Source organism: Mangifera indica, chromosome 11, assembly GCF_011075055.1.
Source record: "Mangifera indica cultivar Alphonso chromosome 11, CATAS_Mindica_2.1, whole genome shotgun sequence".
NCBI lineage: Eukaryota > Viridiplantae > Streptophyta > Magnoliopsida > Sapindales > Anacardiaceae > Mangifera > Mangifera indica.
In genome coordinates, this window is record NC_058147.1 from 12,571,495 (window position 1) to 12,598,592 (window position 27,098).

The window sequence follows — 27,098 nt, forward strand, 5'->3', positions numbered from 1 at the left end:
AATTGGGAAATTGGGCTTTTTTTCTTAATGGAGGGGTAATTTGGCCATTTAATATAATTTCCCCATGTCATTTATTGCAAACACCTTTAGTTTTTCATGATTATTATCGAAGGTCCCTAAGTATAATAAAATAGACTTTCGAGCCCATAAACTTTCCAAGGCTCTAAATTCTCCATTTAGAATTCAGACCGAATTTAACTTGAACAATCCTCATGCCTCCATAGTTCATCAACTTCTTTTATGTGTGACCCATTGGCTTCTTTTATGTCGTTCTAAAAGACTAAGAGATTTGTAGATTTTTCGGCTCATGAAGCTACTAATACAATCGCCATCTACCAAATGGAGTTGTTGATGCTCCACAAACTATGTAATTCTTCAGTTATTTCTACAAATTTGTTGTCAATTTCAGGGAGGCAAATACTCAGACAATTTTACCATTGGTAAAATTCAGGACACAATAATTTTTCAATGAAAATTTCGTTATCTAATACATAATCTTTTATAATAGGTTGAAATGCTCCTAACAAAAAAATTCTATAATATAAAAACTACCATAATTTCAACCCTTATAAAATAAACAAATTAAATAATCAGTGACTTAAGAAATTTTCTTTGTACCAACAACAATCGCAGCCAGATGCAGAGACAATTCCAAAACCTCACAGTTTCATCTCGACTTCCCGGATAAAGATTAAAAGATTCCGATGGCAACACAACCCCACACATAACTGCTCATAATAAAAAAACACCAAAAATAAACAAAAATTAAAAAAGAAAAAAGAAAAAGATCTTAAATAAAATTGATTGTACCTTCAACTGGCCTTCATGCTACTTCAACAACCTAAAACCCTCAGTTGGAAACCAGGATTGCAAAACTTACACATCACTCCATAACCACACTTCCTTTCAACCCAATAAGCACACACTTTCTCTGTCTTCCTCACTATATGATTAATATTTGCAAAAGAGTTAATACAATTTCTTCACTGCTTCAATAGCATCATTTCAATCAGCAGCCCTGAGTGCTAAACCACCTGCAACCTTAGAAACATCTTTGTAAGAAATTCCTCTGAAAACAATAATAGGCACCCGTCAGAAACAACGACTTAAGCAAGCACTCCTGGATTTAGGTTAGCCCACTTTGATGTGGGTTTCCCATCAGCGACTTAAGCAATTGCCAAGCTGATGAAACATTAGACCAGAGATGAGTGAGACACATTTCATGTGGCCCAAGTCATCCCAACTCATTTAATAAAGGTGACAATATATACTACTAAATCGAATTTAGACATACCAACTTGGACGAAACAACCTATGATTGGCATCCTGGGATACATTCACAGATTCATCAACAATAATTAAGAATCTCAATCAAAACTTAAATAAATCCAACATTCACTCAAAATGTTACACTGGAACTTTGGATTGCAAACAATCATATTACCAAAGATTGGTCAGTGGTACTTAGCCGAAAAAAAATAAAAAAAAGAATGATTGGTAGTTGAGCTTCTACACCAGAACTTGAGTTTGTATGTTCCTAATGAAGTGGGACACTCAAAAGTTGAACATCAACATCACAAGAAAACGTGGAGTTTAGAAACACACAATACTAGTTAACGTTTCAGCACTAAGAACCCAAACAAATTCTAGGAAATGAGATTTCTATTAACGAAGATATTTGTTGGGAATCTAATTACAAAAGTCTACCATCGCAGGCCCAAAGGAAAAAATCCAGAAGGCAGCCCAGGAGGTGAGGAAGATAGCCCAACTGAGAGCAAAAGTGAAGACCAAATGGGTGAGGGCAGTTTGGACAGTTCACAAAAGCAACTGAAATTAGTTGAAGCCTCCTTCGCATAATTCAGAGGAGAATCCTTAGTGGTGGGATCCATTTACAGTTAGAAGGCTGCCTATACAATGGGGAATGCTTGGAATAGGAAGGGGGGGAATTATTATTGGTTGACTGATTTTTCTTTTCCTAATAAGGAGACCAAAATTTCATATTTTCCTACTGAGCACTACAATGTTGGCACAAACCTTTACATAGAAACTTTGACATCTGGCAAGACTCTTGTGATGAGTTGTACTCCCTCAGAAAATGCAGTTACTTGACAATCAACTATCCGTAGGTTCTTGGTTTGAGAACACTGGCAACAAATTTAGGACTTCACTGTAGTTTTTATACCTTTGTAGTAAATCTAGAATAATTGAAGCCGTGGATGCATCTGGCTTCACATTTCTCTCTTTCATTTTGTGAAGAAGTTCTACCACTTTTGAAGTCTCATTATTTTGCAAGAAACCAGACATAAGAGTATTAAAAATGATGCAATTTGGAGCACAATCGTTTTGCTCCATATCTGATAACAAATTACTTGCCATCTCCAACTTCCCTTCTTTACAAAGTCCATACAACAGAATGTTATATGTCACAACATTTGGAACAAATCCTTCATTGCGCCATCTGTTAAATAGTCCCAAAGCAATATTGAGTCTTCTTGTTTTGCACAAACCATCAATGAGACTATTGAAAGTAAAGATGCCAGGATAAATGTTTCCATTTCTTAAAGAATGAAACAGTTCAACAGCCTCCAAAACACAACCATTTTTGCAAAACCCATCAATAAGAATATTATACGTATACGTAATTAAATTGGGAGGAATATTACTAAGTTGCATCTCACCAAATAGTTTTTTTGCATGTCCAATTTTACCATACATGAAAAAACCTTTTAGCAAGGTGTTAAATGTAACGATTGTTGGCTGAATTCCCTTTGAGGTCATTTCCTTATAAACACAAATAGCTTCATCAGCTTTTCGATTCTTACAATACCAATTGATCATCGTATTGTAGCTAACTACATCAGGTTTGCATCCCTTACTCAACATCAAAGAAAACAATTCCTTAGCATCATCAATTTTATTTGTCAAGCACATACCATCCATTAAAACATTGAAGCTAAAAACATTAGGCTCACACCCCTTACTTTCCATGGAATCAAATAGTTTTCTTGCATCCTCAATTCTACCTGCCAAGCAATAACCACTTAAAATTGCATTGTAAGTAATTGTGTTGGGGTGAATAACTCTATTAATCATTAGTTGGAGCAATCCATTGGCTTCATCAATCTTCCCGTTCTTACAAAGTTCATCCATAACCACAGTAAATGTCACCTCATTAGGCTTTACACCTTCATCCGACATTTCTGCAAATAAAGTTTTAGCCTCCTCCCAATTAGATGTATTACACAATCCATAAATTAAAGTGTTGTAAGTAATCACATCTGGATTGACAGCCTTGGACTTCATTTCTGAAAACAGTTTCTTCGCCTTGTCTACTAACCCATATTTGCAAAGACCATCTATAATAGCAGCATATCAAACAACATTAGGCTTGCAAATGACACCAAATTCACCATTCCCATTATTCATTTCATCAAATAACTGAAGGGCAACAGTGACATTACCTGTTCGACACAAGCCGGTGATCAAACCCCCAACTGTAACCACATCAGGCCTAAATCCAACAGAAACCATTTTTCTAAACAATTCAATCGCCTTCTTAATTTTGCGCTCCTTACAAAGACCATTAATCAGACTAGTCAAAGTCACAGCGTCAGGGTAAAAACCCCTCCTAAAAATACTCCCAAAAACCACAAAACCGTCAGAAACCCGGGCCATTTTGCATAAGCAATTAATAACAATGTTCAAAGTAATCAAATTAGGCAACAACCCAGCTGAAACGAACCTCGTGTATAGCACAACGAATTCATCGTAATATTTTTTCTTAATAAGTGCAGAAAACAAAATACTGAAAGATGACATACCAGGAGTGGGGTCCATATGAATCATGTAATCGAAAGAATCAAGAGCTTCATCAAGAGAAAAGTTACCCGACTTGCAGTTTACATGGAGGAAATTATCAAGTTGAGAAAGGTGTTTAATAGTAGTGGTGCGTTTGGCTGATTTCAGTGACGAAGGAATGAATGAAGATGAAAATCTAACATTCAAAGATGATTTAAAGGAAATAATTGAAGTTTTAAGAAACATTTTCGAACAGGGGATCTGTGAAGGGAGGGAGTTTGAAATTCCTTGGTGAACGGCCGTAAAGAGATTTGTGCGACGCGAAATGTACAGGGACAGACGCATCATAAGTTTGGTCCTATTCCTACGCATCGCAAATAATGTATAATTACTGATTTGTCCTTTTTTGTGATTAAGTGTAACAGTACTAACCCATAAGTACCCTTATATAAAACATTTAAAACTTTAATCCTTTTTAATTAATTACTAATGATTTGAAATATAAAATTGATAACCTCCTTTTAATTCAGTATATTTTATAAGAAACCTCTAGAATGATCTATGATTGATTTATGAAAGGTAAAACAAGTTATTCTACCCAAGGTTTAGTCCACTAACAAAAGTCTCACTTGTTAACTTTTAAAATTTAAATACCTAACTACTAATTAAATCTATTAATAATAAGAGTATAATTGTCATTGTATTTAGTAATAAAAAATAAATAAATTTTTTTCCTTTTCCTTAACTTAGTTTTAAAAACTCATATTTTTTTCCATCATAGCTTTGAAAACTAATATTTCCTCTTGTTAGGGTTTCTTATTTTTAACTTATCATCACCCCCTTAACTTTTATAAAATCAAAGTTACACCCCACAACTACATTCTCTTATTTTTATAACCTTTCTTCTCGGTCCGACTATGTAACTTCCATTTTGTTGATACTCTCTCCCTTGTCAATAATATTTTTGGCCCCTTTATTAAAGTTTCTTGATGAAAATGTAACGTTTTTTTGGTGATATTTTCACTCTTTTTCTAGCGAAAGTCAACACTCTCCTTCGGTCATTGATGCTCATCACATCGGCTCAGTTCCCTCCCTTTGTCGAATCTTGTTCCAACCATCCTTTTTTTTATTTGCACACGTGATCGTTGGCTTGGTTCCTTAGTTTTTTTTTGGCAATGTTGATTTTCTTAGTTAACAAGATTAAGCCTTGTTCCGTGATTTTCTTCGTCAGCCAAAGATGAAGGGAGAAGTTCGTCGAAGACATAGGTGAAAGTATAATGTTTCAAAACTTAGGGGGTAGTTGTAAGAGGAAAAAATATGAACAATATGAAACTCTTGGACAAGGGGAAAAAGTTGGTTGTCTAAATGATACACTCCTTCATCAATTTTTGATTTTTCATGTGTATGTATACATATATGTTAAAAAGGGTAAATTAATAATTTACAATTAAACTAACAAATTTGAATAACAAGTAAATATTTAAATTTTTGAAAATTAACATATATAATTTTGTCAATGGACTAAATCTTGAGTGGGAATAAATCTTTTGCCCATTATGAAATTTATTATACTGTAAAGTGTGGGGAAATAACAAATGCCTTTTATATATATATATATATATATATATATATATATATATATATATATAGTAATTAATTGAAAATAACAATGATGATTTATAGAATGAGCATAACATTATAATCTTATACAAAAAAAATTGAAGTATAACATTTATTAAAGCATAACGTATAATAGATAGAGAATTATTGATTAAGAGTTCAAGAGTTATGAACAGGATGATACAAAAACATTTTTTTTCCTAATATTATAGGTAGAAATTAATAAGGAAAGATCATAATAAACAAATAAAGATTATAGTCAACACTATTTAATTCAATTTGATCTTTATTTTGATTGATATGATTCTGACTTTAATTTAATCTTATTTTAATTTTGATTTGATTTGATATAATTCTAATTTTTGATGATTGGTAGATGTTCGTACAAAAGACACAAATGACCTTCTGTGACACATAGAATAGGTTATGGTGGATGACTGTACAAAAAGGGTATATGGTTGTTCACAAAGTAAAAAGTGGATTATATCCCTAGGGTTTCAACATGACTATGAAGAGGAAGGCCAAGTCATTAATGAGGAACATGTGTATGCCTATGTACAAGAACGTGTGTCATGATCAAGGATGCTTGTGAGTAGTTAACCATGTACAAGAGACCAGGTACATGACTGTGAGCCTTAGGATGTACTATTGTACATTCGATAAGAAAGTAAAGTTGAGCTAAGTCATGAACCCAAAAATTCATAATGTTGTTCGAAGGATAATATTGATGTATATCATATATAGTAGTATTGACTCATGCCTAAAGAGTGTAACAATACAGTTAGGCCATAAGAGAAAGAAAAATTAGGGTGAAAACTAATTATAAGTCTAAATTAAGTTAGGGACTCGAGATGCATGTATGTTTATACATATGAACACATCCTATGAGCACATCCCAATCAGTGTTATCATATTAAACCATAATCTTTCAGTAGTAGATATGTTTCATGTGGGTTGTTACGAGAGGACACTTATGAGATTCTTTCTACATATGCCCATAATAGAGCATCGCTTGTAGTCAGTAGGACATAATATTCATAGAAGGGTAAAATAGCCCGTAGTAGGGCCTACATATGATATCACAGTACAATAATGTTTTTAAGGAAATGAGACTGTATAGTATGTTACTCACATAACCAAGGTAACAAATCCATGTTTTAACCTAATTTTATCAACTCATATTTAAGTACTCCATAAAAATACTAAGTGTTTTCACCTGAGTTTTCAAGTATCTAGAGAGAAAGTCATCTAAGTATAAAATTTCGAGTGTATCTTAGATGACCAAGAGATTTTGTTATCATAGTTATGAGACCTTAGTATTTCCTGGGATGACCGTATGGGACCAAAGGTGTTCCTAAGATAAAGTTAAGAAAGGACTGGAAAGTTCTATGTCATTAAAGGTTGAAGTCCAAGAAGAGTACTCCTAATGACTAAGTTAGAGTGGAAGCAAGTCAAGGTTATAATGGGGATTAATTAAGTTTAAGTAAAGCCTCAATACTGACTAAGTAATTTATTACTCATTCCTATACTTTTAATGTTTTTTTAGGTAATGAGCAATTGTGATGGTTGCAGTGTAGGAGTGTCAACATAGAGTTCAGTATAGGGCATTCCGATCATGTATTTTGTCATTTTATGTTTAAGGCTATATATGAATTTATCTTGGTTTGTTACACACATTATTTGAGTATCTTTATGTATTTAGAAATTCTTTGCATGTTTTTGCATCTAAATTGAATGAAAGGTATTTATGAAATTTTCTAAAATTATGATTTGATGGATAAATGCTTTTAAGTGTTATGCATGTTTTTTTAGTTTATGTGCTTACGTCTCCTTTGAAGGACAATATTTTTAATAGAGATGTTACATACACTTTTTTGGGAAAAGTACTATTTTCCATCTATTTTTTAGGCCTATCTCAAACCTATACTCACGGGAGATAAAAAACCCCTTTTTCCACCCATGACCAAACTACCGTCCAATTTTTCAGTTAGAGATAGGGGTAAAATCGGTATTTTACTGTTTACATTAAAAAGTTATAAAGTTTATTACTTTTCATCCCTCTTAGGTTTTAGAAACTAACATTTCACCTTTATCTAAAGTTTTTAAATTTTGAAAACTAACATTTTCAACCCTAAACCTAGGGTTTCCATATTTTTCAAAACGTAACTATCCCTAATAACTTTAAAAAATAGCAGTTTCACCCCCATTTTTCAACTTCATCTTCCAACGTCGTCTTTGACATCGTCACCGGCCTTTTCCTTCTCTTAGTGCGACGACAGTGGTGTGATAAAGGGATCTTCATCTCCTAGTTGCATGGTACGACAAAGAGGTCTTTCTTTGTCGCTCCACCCAGACGACGAAGGACACCGCTTCGTCATCCTTCGTCGCTTGATGCAACGACGAAGTGTCGTGCTTCGTCTGTTCTTCCAGATATGGATGATACTTCGTCGTCCAGATCTAGGCAACGAAGGGTCGTCCTTTGTAGTCAGAGATGGGAGATCAATGGAATGTGTCGACCGTCGGTGGTGGCCAGAGAAGGAAGTAAACCCTAGGGGTGAAATCTAAATTTTTTAAACTTTGAGGATGGGTTGAGTTATTAGTTTTTAAAACCTAGAGGGGGAAATGGTGAAATTTTAAAGTTTTAAGGTTTTAAACAGTAAAATACCGATTTTACCCCTATCCCTAACTGAAAAATTAGACTGCAGTTTGGTCATGGGTGAGAAAAGGGGTTTTTCATCTCCTGTGGGTATAGGTTTGAGATAGACCTAAAAAATGGGCGGGAAATAGTCATTTTCCCCACTTTTTTCAAACAACAAATTCAGGATTCATTTTCTTAATTGTAATAGACATAAACTCATTTTGAACAACTAAAAAATGTTAAGAACAAGCAACTAACCCGATTAAATGCTCTTCTAAATCGTGCGAACTAATGAAATAAACATCTATGCGCACTAGTAATGATAATTTTTTCTAGCAGTTTAGGATCAACTGCCTGTAATTAAGCTCAACACAGGAAATACTTTTGATATGGGCTGAATGAGTAAATACAATGTCATTAGACTCGAGGCTTCTATCAAATCTTTAAAGTAGAACTAGAAGAAATCCATGAATAATCCATTTTATAATGCTAGTCACAAAACAACTTTGATACCATGAAAGGTTTCACCTGAATTTTAAAAAAGATTAAAAAAAAGAGAATGGACACTTTGAGAAAAAAATATCTCAATTTTTTTTATTAAAGAAACGATTACAACTGTCTGTATTTCTAAAAAAAAAAAATCGGACTAACAGTTTTTTATGGAAGAGATTTTGTGACTAAGAATCAAACCTATTAAAAATTGGAGTTAAAACAAAGCAGTTTTGATATTTCAAATAATAGATTCTCATATTCAAGAAAGAGGATTCAAAGACTCCACATCCAAGAATGTGATGTGTTGACATTGAAAAGACATAGTAAGTTATGCCTTGGAATTTGAAGAGCAATGTCGTGGCACAAAGAGGGTGGAGGATTAGATATTTTAAGTTATTGAAAACCTAATACTACGGCATGCATAGAATAGTCTAGATTTTCCCCCGTGGAATAGTTTGATTTAACTTAGCTTATTGTTAGGTAAAATATGTTCCAAAATAGTTCCACTCAATATGCATTAAAAAAGAAAAAACTTCATCAAGTCCCATGCATTTTAGAATTGAAAAAAAAAAGTAGTAGAAAAAAATAAGGTTGGGCTTTGGATTAAATGTATGATTTGATGAAGTTGAACATACATAAGAATGAATCAAGTAAATGCCTCAAACGATTACTGTGGTTTTATAGATTAAAAGACCTAGACACAAGTAATTGGAATATGTTTTCCTTTGAGGATTGGCTCAACGTTTAAACAAGAAGACGTTGTTGGACCCGCTTCAGTGCCATTGTAAACCAAGTTGATATCACCAATCTCCACATTTTTGCACGGATTCAATCTGCTACACAGAAGATTAACTGCAACTTTGGCGGAGGAAGTGTGTAATACCCTCAGGTATATTCTAGGGGTAATTATGTCTTTTGACCCTGTTTTGAGATTTTTCTCATTTTAAATATATATATGTAGGGGTGTGCTTTATATATATATATATATGCATAAATAAATATATATAAATGCAAAAAAGGGCAAAAAGGGAAAAGAGAAAAAGAGAAAGAGATAAGACTTTAGATATAAAGAGAAAGAGAAGACTTTTCCATCATTTTACATCTTCTCCCGTAATAAACTCCAGCAGCCACCATTTTTCATGTTTTTTCCTTTGCTTTCTTGAAGAAAAAGGAAGGATTTGAGGGAGTTGGAAGATAAGAAAAGAAAAGAAAAGAAAAGGAAGCACTTGGAAGCTTTGGTAACCAAAGATCTCCTTCCTTCTTCTTTTATCTATGTTTATATGCATGTTATGTGAATATGTTAGAGTGTTTTGATATTGATTTAAAGTGATCTTGGTGATAAAGGAAGCAAAACAAAGAGGAGGAAGCCAACTTTCAAAGATTTGGCTTAAAGCAAGGTAAGGGGTTTCCTCCTTGATATGTGACATGTTTTAGGGTTTTGGTTCCTTAGATCTATATTATATATGTTGATTTTGATGTTGAGGAATGTTGTTTTGCCATTTGGGATGTCTATGTATGTGATTTTGTTCATGGCAGAAAGTTACAGAATATTTACAGTTTTTGCCACTGAGTTCGTCCCATGTTTTGGCTGCCTTATTGAATGAATTATGAGTGCTATTATATCTTGTTGGAAAGCTCTTTGAATCCTCTTTCCAATGATATATAGCTTGTATGAATTAGAGATCATTTGGACTGTTAAAGATTGTATAAACCGAAAGGACTGTTTTACTAAAGAAAAACAGGGGAGGCAGTTTTTGCCACTGACTTTATCTGCTGTTTTGACTGCCTGATTGAATGAATTATGAGTGCTATTATAGCTTGTTGGAAAGATCTTGGAATCCTCTTTTCAACGATATATAGTTTGTATGAATTAGAAACCATTTGGGCTGTTAAATTGTATAAAAAGTATGCTGCCCTGCTAAATGTCTGTTCTGTGAACAGTATTTCGTAAATTTATCACTGAGTTTAGCTCACGTTTTGACTGCCTTATCTATTGGATTATGAGTGCTATTATAGGTCGTTGGAAATCTCTTTGAATCCTCTTTCCAATGATATATAGCTTGTATGAATTAGAAACCGTTTGGGATGTTAAATTGTATGAAAAAGAAGGTTGCCCTGTTAAATGACTGTTCTGTGAACAGTGTTTTGCAATTCTGGGCAGGAAAGAAAGAAGGAAAGAAGGAAAGAAAGAAAGAAAGAAAGAAAGAAAGAAAAGGAAGAAGAAAGGAAAGAAAGGAAAGGAAAGGAAAGAAAAGAAGGAAAGAAAAAGAAAGAAAAATAAGAAAAAGAATTTGAGACTCAAGATTTAGGGGTCGTCCCAAGAGTAATGTCTGGTGAGTTATGAATAAAATTAAATGGAAGCAAATTTAGTAAAATATAAGACCCGTATGTATGCTATAAACTATGAGGGGGCACTTTACACTACACCGCCCGCAGTAGGACATAGACCCCCAGTAGGGTCCGCTCGCAGTAGAGCATGCTCGCAGTAGAGCTTAATTCAGAGTCAGAAATAGTGTAGTGAAAGAAAAAAAGCTTGAGCTTAAAAAAAAGTGTCAAATCCCTATAGTTAGCTTCCAGAAAGTATTAAATAGACACCAGATGGGACAAAATATGACCCAAATAGTAAAGAGTGAACTAAATTACCCCCTCAATCTCTTATAGAGGTTAGGATGTGGGGTTGAGTCCCAAAAGTGAGTTAGAACAGGAAAAAAGGATAGTTTACTTAATTTTTCCCCTTACTGAGTGTTCTTATCACTCACTCCCTTTTCTTTCCTGACTGCAGGTACAGGTGATCGAGGTAGCTGCGAGGCAGGGTCAGGTCAGCGTAGGTAGATCCAGCTAGAGCAGGTTATCTCTGGTTTATATTACATGCATACAGTAGCATGTTCTTATGGACTTTTAACTTTTGAGATTATAGTACAGTTACATATGATTACTCCCTATTTTCAGATACTTTCAGATGAGTCTTCATATGAGTATATACATCTTTTGTTCGCTTCCAGATTTTTAGTTTTCTTGGAATACTTCCTAAACACTTTTAATGATGCGTTTATTTTAAAGTATTTTTAAAAAAGAAAAAAAAATAGACGCTCCGAATATTAATTCGTAACATTTCTCCTTTGATGGGTAGTACTTCTAGGGAGGGATGTTACAGTTGGTATCAGAGCATGATTTTGGAACCCAAAAGATGTTTTCTAAAACAAAATGGAGTAATCAAAGTAACACAGAGATGAAATACTCTTCAGCCACGCTGACCACCCTCGCAGCCGATCACTGTAAGTTAAGTTTTCATTTATACCTGCTGAGTTTTATGAAACTAATGTGTTCATTTTCAGGACCTATGAGTCAAACACCAGTAGATCCCTCTCAGAGGGGCCAAAATGAAGGAGCAGCCCCTCAGGTACCCCAGGGGGCACTCAGTGCACATGATGTGCGAGAGATTTTCAGAGAGATGATGAGAGAGCACAAAGGTGCTCCTACATAGGGAAGTGAGACGGCTCATACGCCGCCAATCCAGGGGCATGATGTGAGGGAGGTTACTTCAGCATCTACAGCAGCCCTAGTGAGGACTCAATTACATCCTATTTTCAACCTCCCTAGTATGCACCAACCTCAAAAATTTGATGGTGCAAGGGACCCAATAGCAACTGAAGAGTGGTTAGAATCAGTAGAGAGTGTCATGGCCTTGTTTGACATGACTGACCAAGAAAGAGTGAGATATGCCACTTATCTTTTCAAGTCAGGGGCAAGAATATGGTGAAACTTAGTCAGGGAGACGGTCAATGTCTCAGAAATGACATGGACAGAGTTTAGCGTCGATTCGAGGCAGAGTACAGGGGCGCCGATGTTACTTGTATCAGGGCCCAGGAGTTTATCAGTCTAGTGCAAGGGATAGACTCTGTAAAAGAATATTCCACAAAGTTTAATCAATTGTCCCAGTATGCCCCTGAGATAGCTAGCACAGAAATGGGGCGTATGTAGAAGTTTGTGTACGGGCTGGATCCAGAGATAGCTCGAGACGTTATGACCGGGGCGCAGCCACCCAGAACTTATGCAGAGGCCCTTGATAGAGCTTTGAGGGCAGAGGTTTTTGTTAGGAGGAGGTTTGGTCAGACTACAGGGCAAAAAGTTACACCTCTTTCTACCATGCCAGCTCCCCCGGTGAGTAGTGGTTCAACTTCAGTACAGAGAGGCCCTCCTCCAGAGCGAGACAGGAAAGGTAAACGACCTCTCCAATTCAGAGGCATGAAAAAGAACTGGAAGAGTGGAAAGAAACAAAGAGGACCTGAGATACCAGCTTGCCAGAAATGTGGGAAGCACCATAGAGGAGAGTGTTTGACAGGTCAGGCAGTTTGTTTCAGATGTCGTCAGCCTGGACATATTGCTCGTTTCTGCACAGCTGCCCCAGTGAGAGTAGAGCAGCAGCAGCCTATAGGAGGAGCCACAGCCAGAGTTTATACGATCACTCAGGGCCCAGCAGAGGCTAACCCATTAGCAGTCACGGGTCAGATTCTCTATCTTGATACTCCTATTTATGTTTTAATTGATTGTGGGGCTACTCATTGTTTTATAGCCAAGAGTTTACTTGAGAGGTTAAAGTTGCAACCTGTTAGAATAGCCCAGAGGATTATGATTGAGTTACCGGATGGGGGGTCAGTCATTAGTGAGATGATGCTACTAGGACAGAGTATTATGATTCAGGGTCGACAGTTACTAGTGGACCTGATTGTGTTCGAAATGCCAGATTTTGACATGATTTTAAGGATGGACTTTTTGGGGAGATACGGAGCTGAAATTGATTGTAAAAAGAAGAAAGTGAGATTTAACCTAGACTCTGGAGATCAATTCGAGTTCGGTGAAGGTCATATCCGGAGTCTGATGATCAGTATGTTAAAAGCTAGTAAAATGTTGAAAAAATGGTGTACAGGATATTTGGCTCATATAGTGAGCAAAGTTGAGTCAGGCCCAACTATTGAGGAAACACCAGTGGTACGTGAGTTTCCAGATGTGTTTCCAAGTGAGCTACCGGGATTAGCTCCCGAGAGAGAGATTGAGTTTAGCATAGAGTTGGCACCTGACACAGCACCTATTTCAAGAGCACCCTATCGAATGGCCCCTGCCGAGTTACAAGAATTGAAAAAGCACCTTCAAGAGTTATTAGATCATGGTTTTATCAGACCGAGCCATTCTCCTTGGGGAGCTCCCATCTTATTTGTGAAAAAGAAAGACGGGTCTATGAGAATGTGCATTGATTACAGAGAGCTAAATAAGGCCACAGTTAAGAACAAGTACCCATTACCCAGGATTGATGATTTATTTGATCAGTTGAAGGGATCCGTGGTCTTCTCCAAGATAGATTTGAGATCTGGTTATCACCAGGTGAGAGTGACAGAGAAGGATATACCCAAGACAGCTTTCCGAAAGAGGTATGGCCACTTTGAGTTTGTAGTGATGCCATTCGGATTGACAAATACCCCTGCAGTATTTATGGATTTGATGAATAGGGTATTTCATGACTGCCTGGATAAATTTATTGTGGTATTCATTGATGATATCTTAGTATATTCTTGCAGTTGATAGGAGCATGAACAACACTTGAGGTTTACCCTCCAGAGATTGAGAGAAAAACAACTGTATGCCAAATTCTCGAAATGTGAATTTTGGCTAGATAGAGTTACCTTTTTGGGGCATGTGATTTCAGCAGAGGGTATATCAGTGGATCCCAGTAAGATTGAGGCAATAGTTGAATGGCAGAGACCAAAGACAGTCAAAGAGGTTCGTAGTTTCCTGGGTTTGGCAGGGTATTATCGAAGGTTTGTGGAAGGATTTGCCAGATTAGCTAGACCTCTTACAACCCTCACGAAGAAAGCAATGCCATTTCAGTGGTCAGATGCCTGTAAGACAAGCTTCCAAGAATTGAAAAGAAGATTGACTACTGCTCCTGTGTTAGCACTTCCAGAGGAGGGAGTTGAGTATGATTTATACACGGATGCCTCACACGGTGGTTTAGGAGCAGTGTTGATGCAGCGAGGCAAGGTGATAGCATATGCCTCAAGACAATTGAAAGAATTTGAAACTCGATACCCCACTCATGATTTGGAGTTAGCAGCGGTGGTTTTTGCTTTAAAAATCTGGAGACACTATTTGTATGGGGTAAAATGTAATATTTATACTGACCATAAGAGTCTCAGATATTTCTTCACTCAGAAGGAGTTAAATATGAGACAGAGGCGATGGCTCGAGTTAGTAAAAGACTATGACTGTGATATTAAGTACCATCCAGGCAAGGCTAATGTAGCTGCAGATGCCCTCAGTAGAAATGTAATGATATCACAATTGACGGTCCAGAGAGAAATTCAGAGAGAGATGGACCGAGAACAAATTGAGCTTGTGATTGGGGCCCTCACCAGGTTAGAGATTCAATCCACTCTCCTAGATGAGATTCGAGAGGCTCAGACACAAGATGAATGGTGTCAACAGAAACTTCAAAAGGTTCAAGAGGGTCTTGAGACAGATTTTCAAGTATCGAATAAAATTCTCAAATTCAGAGATCGAGTATATGTTCCCCAGATAACTGATTTGAGACAGAAAATTCTTACAGAGGCTCATAGTTCTCTTTACACTGCCTACCCTGGGGGTGTAAAGATGTATCAAGATTTAAAAAGACATTTTTGGTGGTCAGGCATGAAAAAGGATATAGGTGAGTTTGTTACTAGATGTCTCACCTGTCAGCAAATTAAGGCCGAACACCAGAGACCTGCAGGGTTACTTCAGCCTCTACCTATTCCAGAATGGAAATAGGAGCATATCTCCATGGACTTCATTAGTGGACTCCCTAGAGCTCAGAATGGATGTAATGCTATTTGGGTGATTGTTGATAGATTAACCAAGTCAGCTCATTTCCTGTCCATCAAAGATACTACTACCACAGATCAGTTGGGGAGATTATATGTTAGGGAGATTATTAGATTACATGGTGTACCCAGGACCATAGTATCTGATCGTGATACAAGATTTGTATCAGCTTTTTGGAAGAGTCTCCAAAGATCCTTGGGTACTAATTTGGCATTTAGTACAGCCTATCATCCTCAGACAGATGGTCAGACGGAGAGGGTTAATCAGATTTTGGAAGACATGTTGAGAGCTTGTTGCCTAGATCATAAAGCCACGTGGGTAGAAATGTTGCCCTTGGTGGAGTTTGCTTACAATAATAGCTACCAGACGACTATTCAGATGGCACCTTATGAGGCATTATATGGTAGGAGGTGTCGTTCTCCTCTTCACTGGGATGAGATAGGAGAGAGAGATGTGTTATCCCGATCCCTTGGGCCCGAATTGACCCAGAAAATGATTGATGATGTCCAACTGATCAGGCAGAGAATAAAACAGGCTCAGGATCGACAGAAAAGCTATGCAGATCATCGACGCCGAGACTTGGAATTCAATGTAGGTGAATTTGTATTTGTAAAGGTTGCTCCATTCAAGCATTTGATGAGATTTGGAAAGAAGGGAAAGCTAGCTCCCAGATTTATTGGTCCATATGAGATACTTGATAGAGTTGGTAAAGTGGCTTACAGATTAGCCTTACCAGCGAGTATGGACCGGATTCATGATGTATTTCATGTCTCATCGTTAAGAAAATGTCTTGGTGATCATTCCCAGGTTGTGAATACAGAAGATATTAAGTTATCAGAAGACCTTAGTTATGAAGAAAAACCGATTCAGATACTTGACAGAAGAATTAAACAACTAAGGAACCGACAGATTCCTTTAGTAAAAGTCTTATGGACAAACCAGAAGACAGAGGAGGCTACCTGGGAAATGGAGCAAACCATGAAGGAGAAGCATCCAGAGTTGTTTTTTGTGAATTCCGAGGACGAAATTTTTGTGAGGGGGGAGAGTTGTAATACCCTCAGGTATATTCCAGGGGTAATTATGTCTTTTGACCCTGTTTTGAGATTTTTCTCATTTTAAATATATATATGTAGGGGTGTGCTTTATATATATATATATGCATAAATAAATATATATAAATGCAAAAAAGGGCAAAAAGGGAAAAGAGAAAAAGAGAAAGAGATAAGACTTTAGATATAAAGAGAAAGAGAAGACTTTTCCATCATTTTACATCTTCTCCCGTAATAAACTCCAGCAGCCACCATTTTTCATGTTTTTTCCTTTGCTTTCTTGAAGAAAAAGGAAGGATTTGAGGGAGTTGGAAGATAAGAAAAGAAAAGAAAAGAAAAGGAAGCACTTGGAAGCTTTGGTAACCAAAGATCTCCTTCCTTCTTCTTTTATCTATGTTTATATGCATGTTATGTGAATATGTTAGAGTGTTTTGATATTGATTTAAAGTGATCTTGGTGATAAAGGAAGCAAAACAAAGAGGAGGAAGCCAACTTTCAAAGATTTGGCTTAAAGCAAGGTAAGGGGTTTCCTCCTTGATATGTGACATGTTTTAGGGTTTTGGTTCCTTAGATCTATATTATATATGTTGATTTTGATGTTGAGGAATTTTGTTTTGCCATTTGGGATGTCTATGTATGTGATTTTGTTCATGGCAGAAAGTTACAGAATATTTACAGTTTTTGCCACTGAGTTCGTCCCATGTTTTGGCTGCCTTATTGAATGAATTATGAGTGCTATTATATCTTGTTGGAAAGCTCTTTGAATCCTCTTTCCAATGATATATAGCTTGTATGAATTAGAGATCATTTGGACTGTTAAAGATTGTATAAACCGAAAGGACTGTTTTACTAAAGAAAAACAGGGGAGGCAGTTTTTGCCACTGACTTTATCTGCTGTTTTGACTGCCTGATTGAATGAATTATGAGTGCTATTATAGCTTGTTGGAAAGATCTTGGAATCCTCTTTTCAACGATATATAGTTTGTATGAATTAGAAACCATTTGGGCTGTTAAATTGTATAAAAAGTATGCTGCCCTGCTAAATGTCTGTTCTGTGAACAGTATTTCGTAAATTTATCACTGAGTTTAGCTCACGTTTTGACTGCCTTATCTATTGGATTATGAGTGCTATTATAGGTCGTTGGAAATCTCTTTGAATCCTCTTTCCAATGATATATAGCTTGTATGAATTAGAAACCGTTTGGGATGTTAAATTGTATGAAAAAGAAGGTTGCCCTGTTAAATGACTGTTCTGTGAACAGTGTTTTGCAATTCTGGGCAGGAAAGAAAGAAGGAAAGAAGGAAAGAAAGAAAGAAAGAAAGAAAGAAAGAAAAGGAAGAAGAAAGGAAAGAAAGGAAAGGAAAGGAAAGAAAAGAAGGAAAGAAAAAGAAAGAAAAATAAGAAAAAGAATTTGGGACTCAAGATTTAGGGGTCGTCCCAAGAGTAATGTCTGGTGAGTTATGAATAAAATTAAATGGAAGCAAATTTAGTAAAATATAAGACCCGTATGTATGCTATAAACTATGAGGGGGCACTTTACACTACACCGTCCGCAGTAGGGCACGTCCGCAGTAGGACACGTCCGTAGTAGGACATAGACCCCCAGTAGGGTCCGCTCGCAGTAGAGCATGCTCGCAGTAGAGCATGCTCGCAGTAGAGCTTAATTCAGAGTCAGAAATAGTGTAGTGAAAGAAAAAGAGCTTGAGCTTAAAAAAAAGTGCTAAATCCCTATAGTTAGCTTCCAGAAAGTATTAAATAGACACCAGATGGGACAAAGTATGACCCAAATAGTAAAGAGTGAACTAAATTACCCCCTCAATCTCTTATAGAGGTTAGGATGTGGGGTTGAGTCCCAAAAGTGAGTTAGAACAGGAAAAAAGGATAGTTTACTTAATTTTTCCCCTTACTGAGTGTTCTTATCACTCACTCCCTTTTCTTTCCTGACTGCAGGTACAGGTGATCGAGGTAGCTGCGAGGCAGGGTCAGGTCAGCGTAGGTAGATCCAGCTGGAGCATGTTATCTCTGGTTTATATTACATGCATACAGTAGCATGTTCTTATGGACTTTTGACTTTTGAGATTATGGTACAGTTACATATGATTACTCCCTATTTTCAGATACTTTCAGATGAGTCTTCATATGAGTATATACATCTTTTGTTCGCTTCCAGATTTTTAGTTTTCTTGGAATACTTCCTAAACACTTTTAATGATGCGTTTATTTTAAAGTATTTTTAAAAAAGAAAAAAAAATAGACGCTCCGAATATTAATTCGTAACATTTCTCCTTTGATGGGTAGTACTTCTAGGGAGGGATGTTACAAAGTGCCGCGAATGTTGTTGTATTTCACGCTGCTGATCTTCACCTTTGAGGGAACCTATACAAATTGATAAGCAAAAAATTAGTTTAGTCACATTACTACTTGAGAAATCAACCGTGAACGATTAGTATTGTGTTCATATACCTTCTTGTTACAAGCATTATATGGGTAATATTCTTGACCAATAACAATGGGGTTTTGGACATTATTCATGACAATGTCTTCAAATGTGAAATTGGAAAGTACACCCTCATAAGAGTCGGGCCATGTCTTGATTCTTACACCATTGTCGGTGCCTGTGAAGGTGCAATTTCTCACTGTCAAACCAGTAATTTCTTATTGGGAGTCCTTCCAACACTACCAGCATTACCAACACTAATACCATGTCCTGGTCCACATACGACATTGGAGACAAGAATGTTTTCACTTTCGGGACTGAGTGATACACAATCATCACCAGTTCCTATCAGTGAATCATAAATCTTAATCCCAGTTGATGACCCGATATGAATTCCATCAGTGTTGGGACTATCCCCAGGTGCTGAGAATCGATGGATTTTAGGTTCGAGTTGTGGCAGGCAAAAACGTTGATATGAACTTTCTTGCTATTAATAGATTTTATTTCTTCAATTGTTGAGTCGTTGAAAAAATCTAGTGTTTTAAGTATTAAGAGGGGATATGTAAGGCATATAATTGATGTAAGTACTCAACATTGGAAGCTCACACATTGGAGTTTTGTGGCAGTCATTTTGTTTACATGCAGTTTGTCCTTGGCCAAGGAAAATTCCACCTCCAGCGAGGGTAAAGTTTGTTGAGGTATCGAAAGCCAATCCATATTTTCTTATCAACAATGTTGAAAGGTCAGCAGAAGCCTTCGCAAATCCCTTCACAGCAAAATTAATTGGACCTTTGCATGGACCTTCAAACACCATTGAACTAATCAAGTATTTCCCTAGTGGGACAAATAGCTTGCTGACCTTGCTGTCATCACTCTTCCCATTTGCTATGGCAATTTGGGCTCGACTTTAGAGGCCTCGACCCTCCCCAACCCTAACGGGGAGGGGATTCTCCGATAAAAAAGGAGAAAGGGGCGGGGATGGGGACGAAAAAAATCTCTGTAATCGGGGACTGGTCGGGGACGGGGATACATATGTCCCCGCCCCGTCCCTCCCCTCCCTTCCCCTCCCCTCCCCACCCCGTCCCATCCCCACCCCACCCCACCCCACCCCCTAAATATAATATATTAATATAATAATTTATAAACTATTAAGTTCTAAAAATTTTTATATTATGATTTATTAAAACTATAGCTTTAATTTTACTAATTTTTGAATTATCAATTATTAGCTTTTACTAATTTCTGAATTATTAATCTAATATATTAAAAAAACCCCAGAATCTCATTATCATAAAATGTAAATGCACCAAATTAATTATATTTTAACTTCAAAACTTAGTTAGTCAATCCACCAGGTTTTACAAAAAAAAACAAATTATAAACTTGATAAAATCAATTGAAGTGAATGAAAAGTGTTAAATTTAATGTTATTACAAAATTACCCTAAATCACATACATAAAGAGCTACTAATGAAAAGATTGATTATTGCATATTGTTAAATTTTGTGCAAACTTTGTATTTGAACTAAAATAACAATGAATATTTTGTAGCTCTTGTAACAAGTGATATTTTGGGAAAATATGATTTATTTTATTTATTGAAATACATAAATGAATTAAAATTTATATTTATGGTTATGGGGAGAGGATTTTTCCCCACGGGGACAAGCGGGGATGGGGAGGGGATTTTTCCCCACGAAGATGGGGAGGAGATTTTCCTTCGCGGGGAGGGGACAGAGATTATTTGTTATCCCCGTAATGGGGACGGGGCAGGGACGGGGATTGATATCCCCTACGAGGACGGAGACGGGGATTGATATCCCCTCCCCGCCTTTCCCCGTTGTCATCCCTAGATCAGTTACCTATAAATGAAGCCCTTCACAAGCTGCAACCGATTCTGTTACTTGCCTTTTCCCATATGGAAAGCCCTTCACAACCAACATCACCATAAATCAAAACCAAATATTAACTATAACCAAAATATTTGCTCTCTTTCTGAAAGAGACTAAACAATAATTTCTCAAATTTAAGCACCATTTAACCAAAATAAGTATATAAACACTATAACCTGCATGCAAATGGACAATTTGGGTATACAATAGAAGGTGTTTAGTTCAGTTTGACTCAAGTTCAGTTTAAATTTATTATTTAAATCGATTATTTGAATTCAAGATTCGGTTCAGTTTGAATTCATAGTCCGAATTGAAGGTTTAAATTTATAACTCAATTCAGTTTGAATAAATGATTTTACTTATTGTTTGGATAAAATAATATTGTTTTGTTAATGAGTTACAAATCTAAATCACCAATTCAAATAATTAATTTGAATTACAATTTCAAATCGAATCAAACCATGAATAAAGCCAAATCATTTTTTATTTGAATCAAACTTAAACTACTATTGATTTTGGCTCGAAAAACTTGGGTTTAAAACTCAAACTAGAACATTTTCTATTCAAATCAAACTTAAACTAAAAAGTATTTAAACTCAATCCGATTCGTATCTATTCTTGCTTTCGAGACAAGATGGTTTTGTTTGGTCCCGATAAGAAAATCAAAAGTGCACCACTGAAAAACGAGGCTAAAAGCTTTTGTTAGGATTAGTCAATGATGATAAAAATAATTATAATAATCATAACATTAATAATAATAATATTATTAACATAATATTTTATTAGACGAAATATTTAATTAAGATAGTATTTAAATGCAAAAATTATACATTGGTTGAATAAATAAATTAGAGAGACAAGAATATTATTATTTATGTATTGTAGACACAGGCTACTATTGTTGGGAGTAGTTGATTGCTCTTGCTGCCGACATTAGCAGCATTTGCTTATTCATATTGAAATAATCATTTTTCTACAAATTTAAATCAAAACATCATGATTATAAAGATGTGGAGGTTTGATGTCGCAAAAGGTATAAGTGGAAAATTGGAGAAACGTCTAATTAGTGTTAAACCTGAACCGATTGAATTGACTCGATCTTAGAACCCAAACAAATTCTAGGAAATGAGATTCCCATTAACGAAGATATTTGTTGGGAATCTAATTACAAAAGTCTACCACTGTAGGCCCAAAGGCAAAAATCTAGAAGGCAGCTCAGTAGGTGAAGAAGATAGCCCAACTAAGAGCAAAAATGAAGACCAAATGGGTGAGGGCAATTTGGACAGTTCACAAAAGCAATTGAAATTAATTGAAACCTCCTTCTCAGAATTCAGAGAAAAATCCTTAGTGGTGGGGTCCATTTACGATTAGAAGGCTGCACGTATAATGGGAAATGCTTGGAATAGGAAAGGGGGGGCAGAAATTATTATTCAGAATATTGTTACTAGGTAGGTAGAGATAGTGGGAGGGTGCTAGCTCTCGCAACCCACTATCTCTGGACTATTGTTCATTTTCTGTTTCTGTTTCTGCTGCTTTTGTTATCACCTTTTGTGGATTCTTGAATTTCCAGAGGAACTTATTATTACATTCTTGGAACATTGTTGTAACTATTTTTCACATTATGAATATGAAATGAAATATGATTACTGCTCTGTTTAATCTCATTACAAACATGGCACAAGTATAATTGATAAAAAGAACAATGAGAGTGAGTTTATGTATGTGATTATCTCCCGTCTCCCTTACTGTTGTGAGAGATTTGGTGATGTCGTTTGGATTGTTGTTGGAAAGGAACTGGGATTGTGAATTTGTAGAAAGGAGCTATGCCTAGAACCTACTGAAAGACCTGCTGAAGGAGCTGCTGAGCGCTGTTAAAACCCTTAACTAGGAGGGCCTATCATTCAGGTTTGCAACAATATTGTTTAGGGATAATTTACAACCTCTCATACAGAATCAGTGTAGAAACGTCAACCTTCGAGCAAGGAGAGAATGATGTCGAGAGGAAAGTGATGTCAATTATGACACAGTGGAAATTGACCAATTTATATTTTATCTTGTTATAAAGGGGACAAAACAACGTCGTTTTGTCCAAAAAAAAAAAAAAGAATTATGGTTTCGTTCAATTTCAAAACTATCTAAACCAAAACCCAAATTGTAAACCATTTTCCAATTTTTTTTCAACCCAACTCAAACCAAACTACCAAAAAAATTGAATGGCTTAATTTAGTTTTATGGTTTTAACTGTGTTTTGCACACTCTCATCAAAAATTTCTAGGAGGTACATACTTAGAGATAGATATACACTTGGTCAAATTCAAGACACATTGATTTTTCAACGACAATATAATCCTTGAAACTAAGTAACACTACTCAGTTCCATTTAAGGGTGTAATTAATCCGAGCCTTGTAAAGTTGTGCCTAGCTTGAGCTCCACCTAATTACATTAAAGGAGAACTCAAGCTCAAGCTTGAGACAAGAAGATTGATTTGATCTTGACTTAAAAAATTACATTTAAACACTTTAACTTTCAAAACAATATTATAAATTTCATAATTTATATATTTATTAATTGCCGTTTATATTTAAAAATAAAAAATAATTTTTTTGGAATATAAATGCAAGATTTGAAAATTTTAGTAAAATATTGATATTTTACTCGAGTTAAGTCATCAGCTTAGTGAGCCAACCAACATCAACCTCTAGCTCAAGTGTTCGAACTCGAGTGGCAAGCTAAAACTTGACTTTACTTAAATCAAGCCAAACCTAACTTAAGACATCTAGGTCATAAGCGACTCAACGTTGTTTACACCCTTAGTTTTGTTATCTAATACATATCTTTTATCAAAAGTTTTAAATGCCCCTAATAAAAAAAGTCTAAAATAATATAAAAAATAAATTAATTTCAGTCCTTATTAAAGAAACAAATCAAATAATCAATGAATTAAGAAATTTTCTAAATACCAACAAATCAAAAACCAAGTAATCCCAAAGAACAATCGTGGCTAGACAAAGAGACAATACCAAAACCTCACTGTTTCATCTTGACTTCCTAGATAAATCTTATAAGATTCTGATGACAAACAATCCCACACATATAATAAACCCATTAATTCAATGACAAAAATGACACCTGAAATCAATAAAAATTTAAAAAGTGAAAAAAAAAATATTACTAAAAATGACACCCAGAAACCAGTATTGTAAACTTACACATCACTTTATAACCACACTTCTTTTTAACACACAATAAGCACACACTTTCTCAGTCTTCTTCACCATCCAATTATAATTTGCAAAAGAGTTCATACGATTTCTTTATTGGTTCAATCACATCATTTTAATCAACAACCTTGAATGTGAAGCCATCTACAACCTTTGATAACATTAAAAATGCACTTGTTAGAAACAAAGATGTGTCAGCCACATACTAATAGCAACTTGATGGTCACGCTAAACCACCAAAAAATGAAGATATGGATTATAATCTGGGAATAACTTGGGTTGAGTATCATTACACTAATTTAATATCATTTTAGAATTAATTAAGTTCACAAAATAATTCATTACTTGGTGTTCAAATAAATAATCTAACAGCTATCATGAAACATGTTAATCCAACATGAAAAAATACATAGACTCAACCATACTAGTACTAATGACTTCAGGAATTCTGATACTGTAATAAATAATAGACTTCAAGCGGACTACCATACTATTGAGTTTGAATATTAACGTATCATGGGTTTTGCAAATGAGGAGAGAAACTAGACTGAACATAGATAAGGATGCAAAATTCACCATCGACTATTCATCTTGCAACTTTACTCAGATTAACAGGATTGAAATGCGGATTGCAGTCAATAAAATATAACGATTTAGTTTAGAAATAACAACACTTGAATGTACCGAACTATTAGTTTTTTGAATAAAAAAAATTGAAACTTTCTTTTTTTTTAAATACAGGGACTGAAATTTCATATTTTCCAATAGAAAAACCTAACTTGCATTCTCTTACACAGAAACAGGTCCAACCTTTAATACCATTTAAATTTAGACTTTTGTTTTAATTTAGAAATCATGACCAGGATATTTCTTGGTTAACATGCACAATTTAAGGTTGACATGGATATTTTTTGGTTGACTGATTTTTTTTTTCCCTAATAAGGAGACCGAAATTTCATATTTCCTATTGAGCACTACTATGTTGGCACAAACCTTTACATAGAAACTTTGACATCTGGCAAGACTCTTGTGATAAGTTGTACTCCCTCAGAAAATGCAGTTACTTGACAATCAACTATCCGTAGGTTCTTGGTTAGAGAACACTGGTAGCAAATTTAGGACTTCACTGTAGTTTCTATACCTTTGTAGTAAATCTAGAATAATTGAAGCCGTGGATGCATCTGGCTTTACATTTCTCTCTTTCATTTTGTGAAGAAGTTCTACCACTTTTGAAGTCTCATTATTTTGCAAGAAACCAGACATAAGAGTACTAAAACTGATGAAATCTGGAGCACAACCGTTTTGTTCCATATCTGATAACAAATTACTTGCCATCTCCGACTTCCCTTCTTTACAAAGTCCATACAACAGAATGTTATATGTCACAACATTTGGAACAAATCCTTCATTGCGCCATCTGTTAAATAGTCCCAAAGCAATATTGAGTCTTCTTGTTTTGCACAAACCATCAATGAGACTATTGAAAGTAAAGATGCCAGGATGAATGTTTCCGTTTCTTAAAGAATGAAACAGTTCAACAGCCTCCAAAACACAACCATTTTTGCAAAACCCATCAATAAGAATATTATACGTATACGTAATTAAATTGGGAGGAATATTACTAAGTTGCATCTCACCAAATAGCTTTTTTGCATGTCCAACTTTACCATACATGAAAAAACCTTTTAGCAAGGTGTTAAATGTAACGATTGTTGGCTGAATTCCCTTTGAGGTCATTTCCTTATAAACACAAATAGCTTCATCAGCTTTTCGATTCTTACAATACCAATTGATCAACGTAGTGTAGCTAACTACATCAGGTTTGCATCCCTTACTCAACATCAAAGAAAACAATTCCTTAGCATCATCAATTTTATTTGCCAAGCACATACCATCCATTAAAACATTGAAGCTAAAAACATTAGGCTCACACCCCTTACTTTCCATGGAATCAAATAGTTTTCTTGCATCCTCAATTCTACCTGCCAAGCAATAACCACTTAAAATTGCATTGTAAGTAATTGTGTTGGGGTGAATACCTCTATTTATCATTAGTTGGAGCAATCCATTGGCTTCATCAATCTTCCCATTCTTACAAAGTTCATCCATAACCACAGTAAATGTCACCTCATTAGGCTTTACACCTTCATCCGACATTTCTGCAAATAAAGTTTTAGCCTCCTCCCAATTAGATGTATTACACAATCCATAAATTAAAGTGTTGTAAGTAATCACATCTGGATTGACAGCCTTGGACTTCATTTCTGAAAACAGTTTCTTCGCCTTGTCTACTAACCCATATTTGCAAAGACCATCTATAATAGCAGCATAGCAAACAACATTAGGCTTGCAAATGACACCAAATTCACCATTCCCATTATTCATTTCATCAAATAACTGAAGGGCAACAGTGACATTACCTGTTCGACACAAGCCGGTGATCAAACCCCCAACTGTAACCACATCAGGCCTACATCCAACAGAAACCATTTTTCTAAACAATTCAATCGCCTTCTTAATTTTGCCCTCCTTACAAAGACCATTAATCAGACTAGTCAAAGTCACAGCGTCAGGGTAAAAACCCCTCCTAAAAATACTCCCAAAAACCACAAAACCGTCAGAAACCCGGGCCATTTTGCATAAGCAATTAATAACAATGTTCAAAGTAATCAAATTAGGCAACAACCCAGCTGAAACGAACCTCGTGTATATCACAAGGAATTCATCGTAATATTTTTTCTTAATAAGTGCAGAAAACAAAATACTGAAAGATGACATACCAGGAGTGGGGTCCATATGAATCATGTAATCGAAAGAATCAAGAGCTTCATCAAGAGAAAAGCTACCCGACTTGCAGTTTACATGGAGGAAATTATCAAGTTGAGAAAGGTGTTTAATAGTAGTGGTGCGTTTGGCTGATTTCAGTGACGAAGGAATGAATGAAGATGAAAATCTAACATTCAAAGATGATTTAAGGGAAATAATTGAAGTTTTAAGAAACATTTTCGAAGAGGGGATCTGTGAAGGGAGGGAGCTTGAAATTCCTTGGTGAACGGCCGTAAAGAGATTTGTGCGACGCGAAATGTACAGGGAC

At 35.6% G+C, this 27,098-nt stretch overlaps 2 protein-coding genes across 14 annotated transcripts; both read right to left on the reverse strand.

Annotated features, from left to right (window-relative positions):
* Positions 1-410: 410 nt before the first annotated feature.
* LOC123229165 (pentatricopeptide repeat-containing protein At3g22470, mitochondrial-like) lies at positions 411-27,098 on the reverse strand. Of its 13 annotated transcripts, none has more exons than XM_044654791.1 (6): positions 26,785-26,920; positions 26,425-26,591; positions 26,283-26,319; positions 24,998-26,212; positions 811-1,034; positions 411-728 (listed from the first exon to the last, which is right to left on the reverse strand). In XM_044654791.1, the coding sequence occupies exon 4, from the start codon at positions 26,159-26,161 to the stop codon at positions 25,076-25,078; it is 1,086 nt and encodes a 361-aa protein (XP_044510726.1). In that variant the 5' UTR covers positions 26,162-26,212; positions 26,283-26,319; positions 26,425-26,591; positions 26,785-26,920; the 3' UTR covers positions 411-728; positions 811-1,034; positions 24,998-25,075. The 13 variants fall into 13 exon arrangements, with proteins under 13 accessions (XP_044510726.1, XP_044510731.1, XP_044510728.1 ...); XM_044654796.1 differs by having other exon boundaries at positions 24,998-26,163; positions 26,240-26,319; XM_044654793.1 differs by lacking the exons at positions 24,998-26,212; positions 26,283-26,319; positions 26,425-26,591; positions 26,785-26,920 and adding exons at positions 2,035-3,249; positions 3,320-3,356; positions 3,462-3,511; positions 3,822-4,155 and having other exon boundaries at positions 811-1,182.
* LOC123228752 (polygalacturonase-like) lies at positions 18,770-19,704 on the reverse strand. The gene is made up of 4 exons (XM_044654211.1): positions 19,530-19,704; positions 19,134-19,313; positions 18,917-19,068; positions 18,770-18,829 (listed from the first exon to the last, which is right to left on the reverse strand). The coding sequence occupies exons 1-4, from the start codon at positions 19,702-19,704 to the stop codon at positions 18,770-18,772; spliced, it is 567 nt and encodes a 188-aa protein (XP_044510146.1).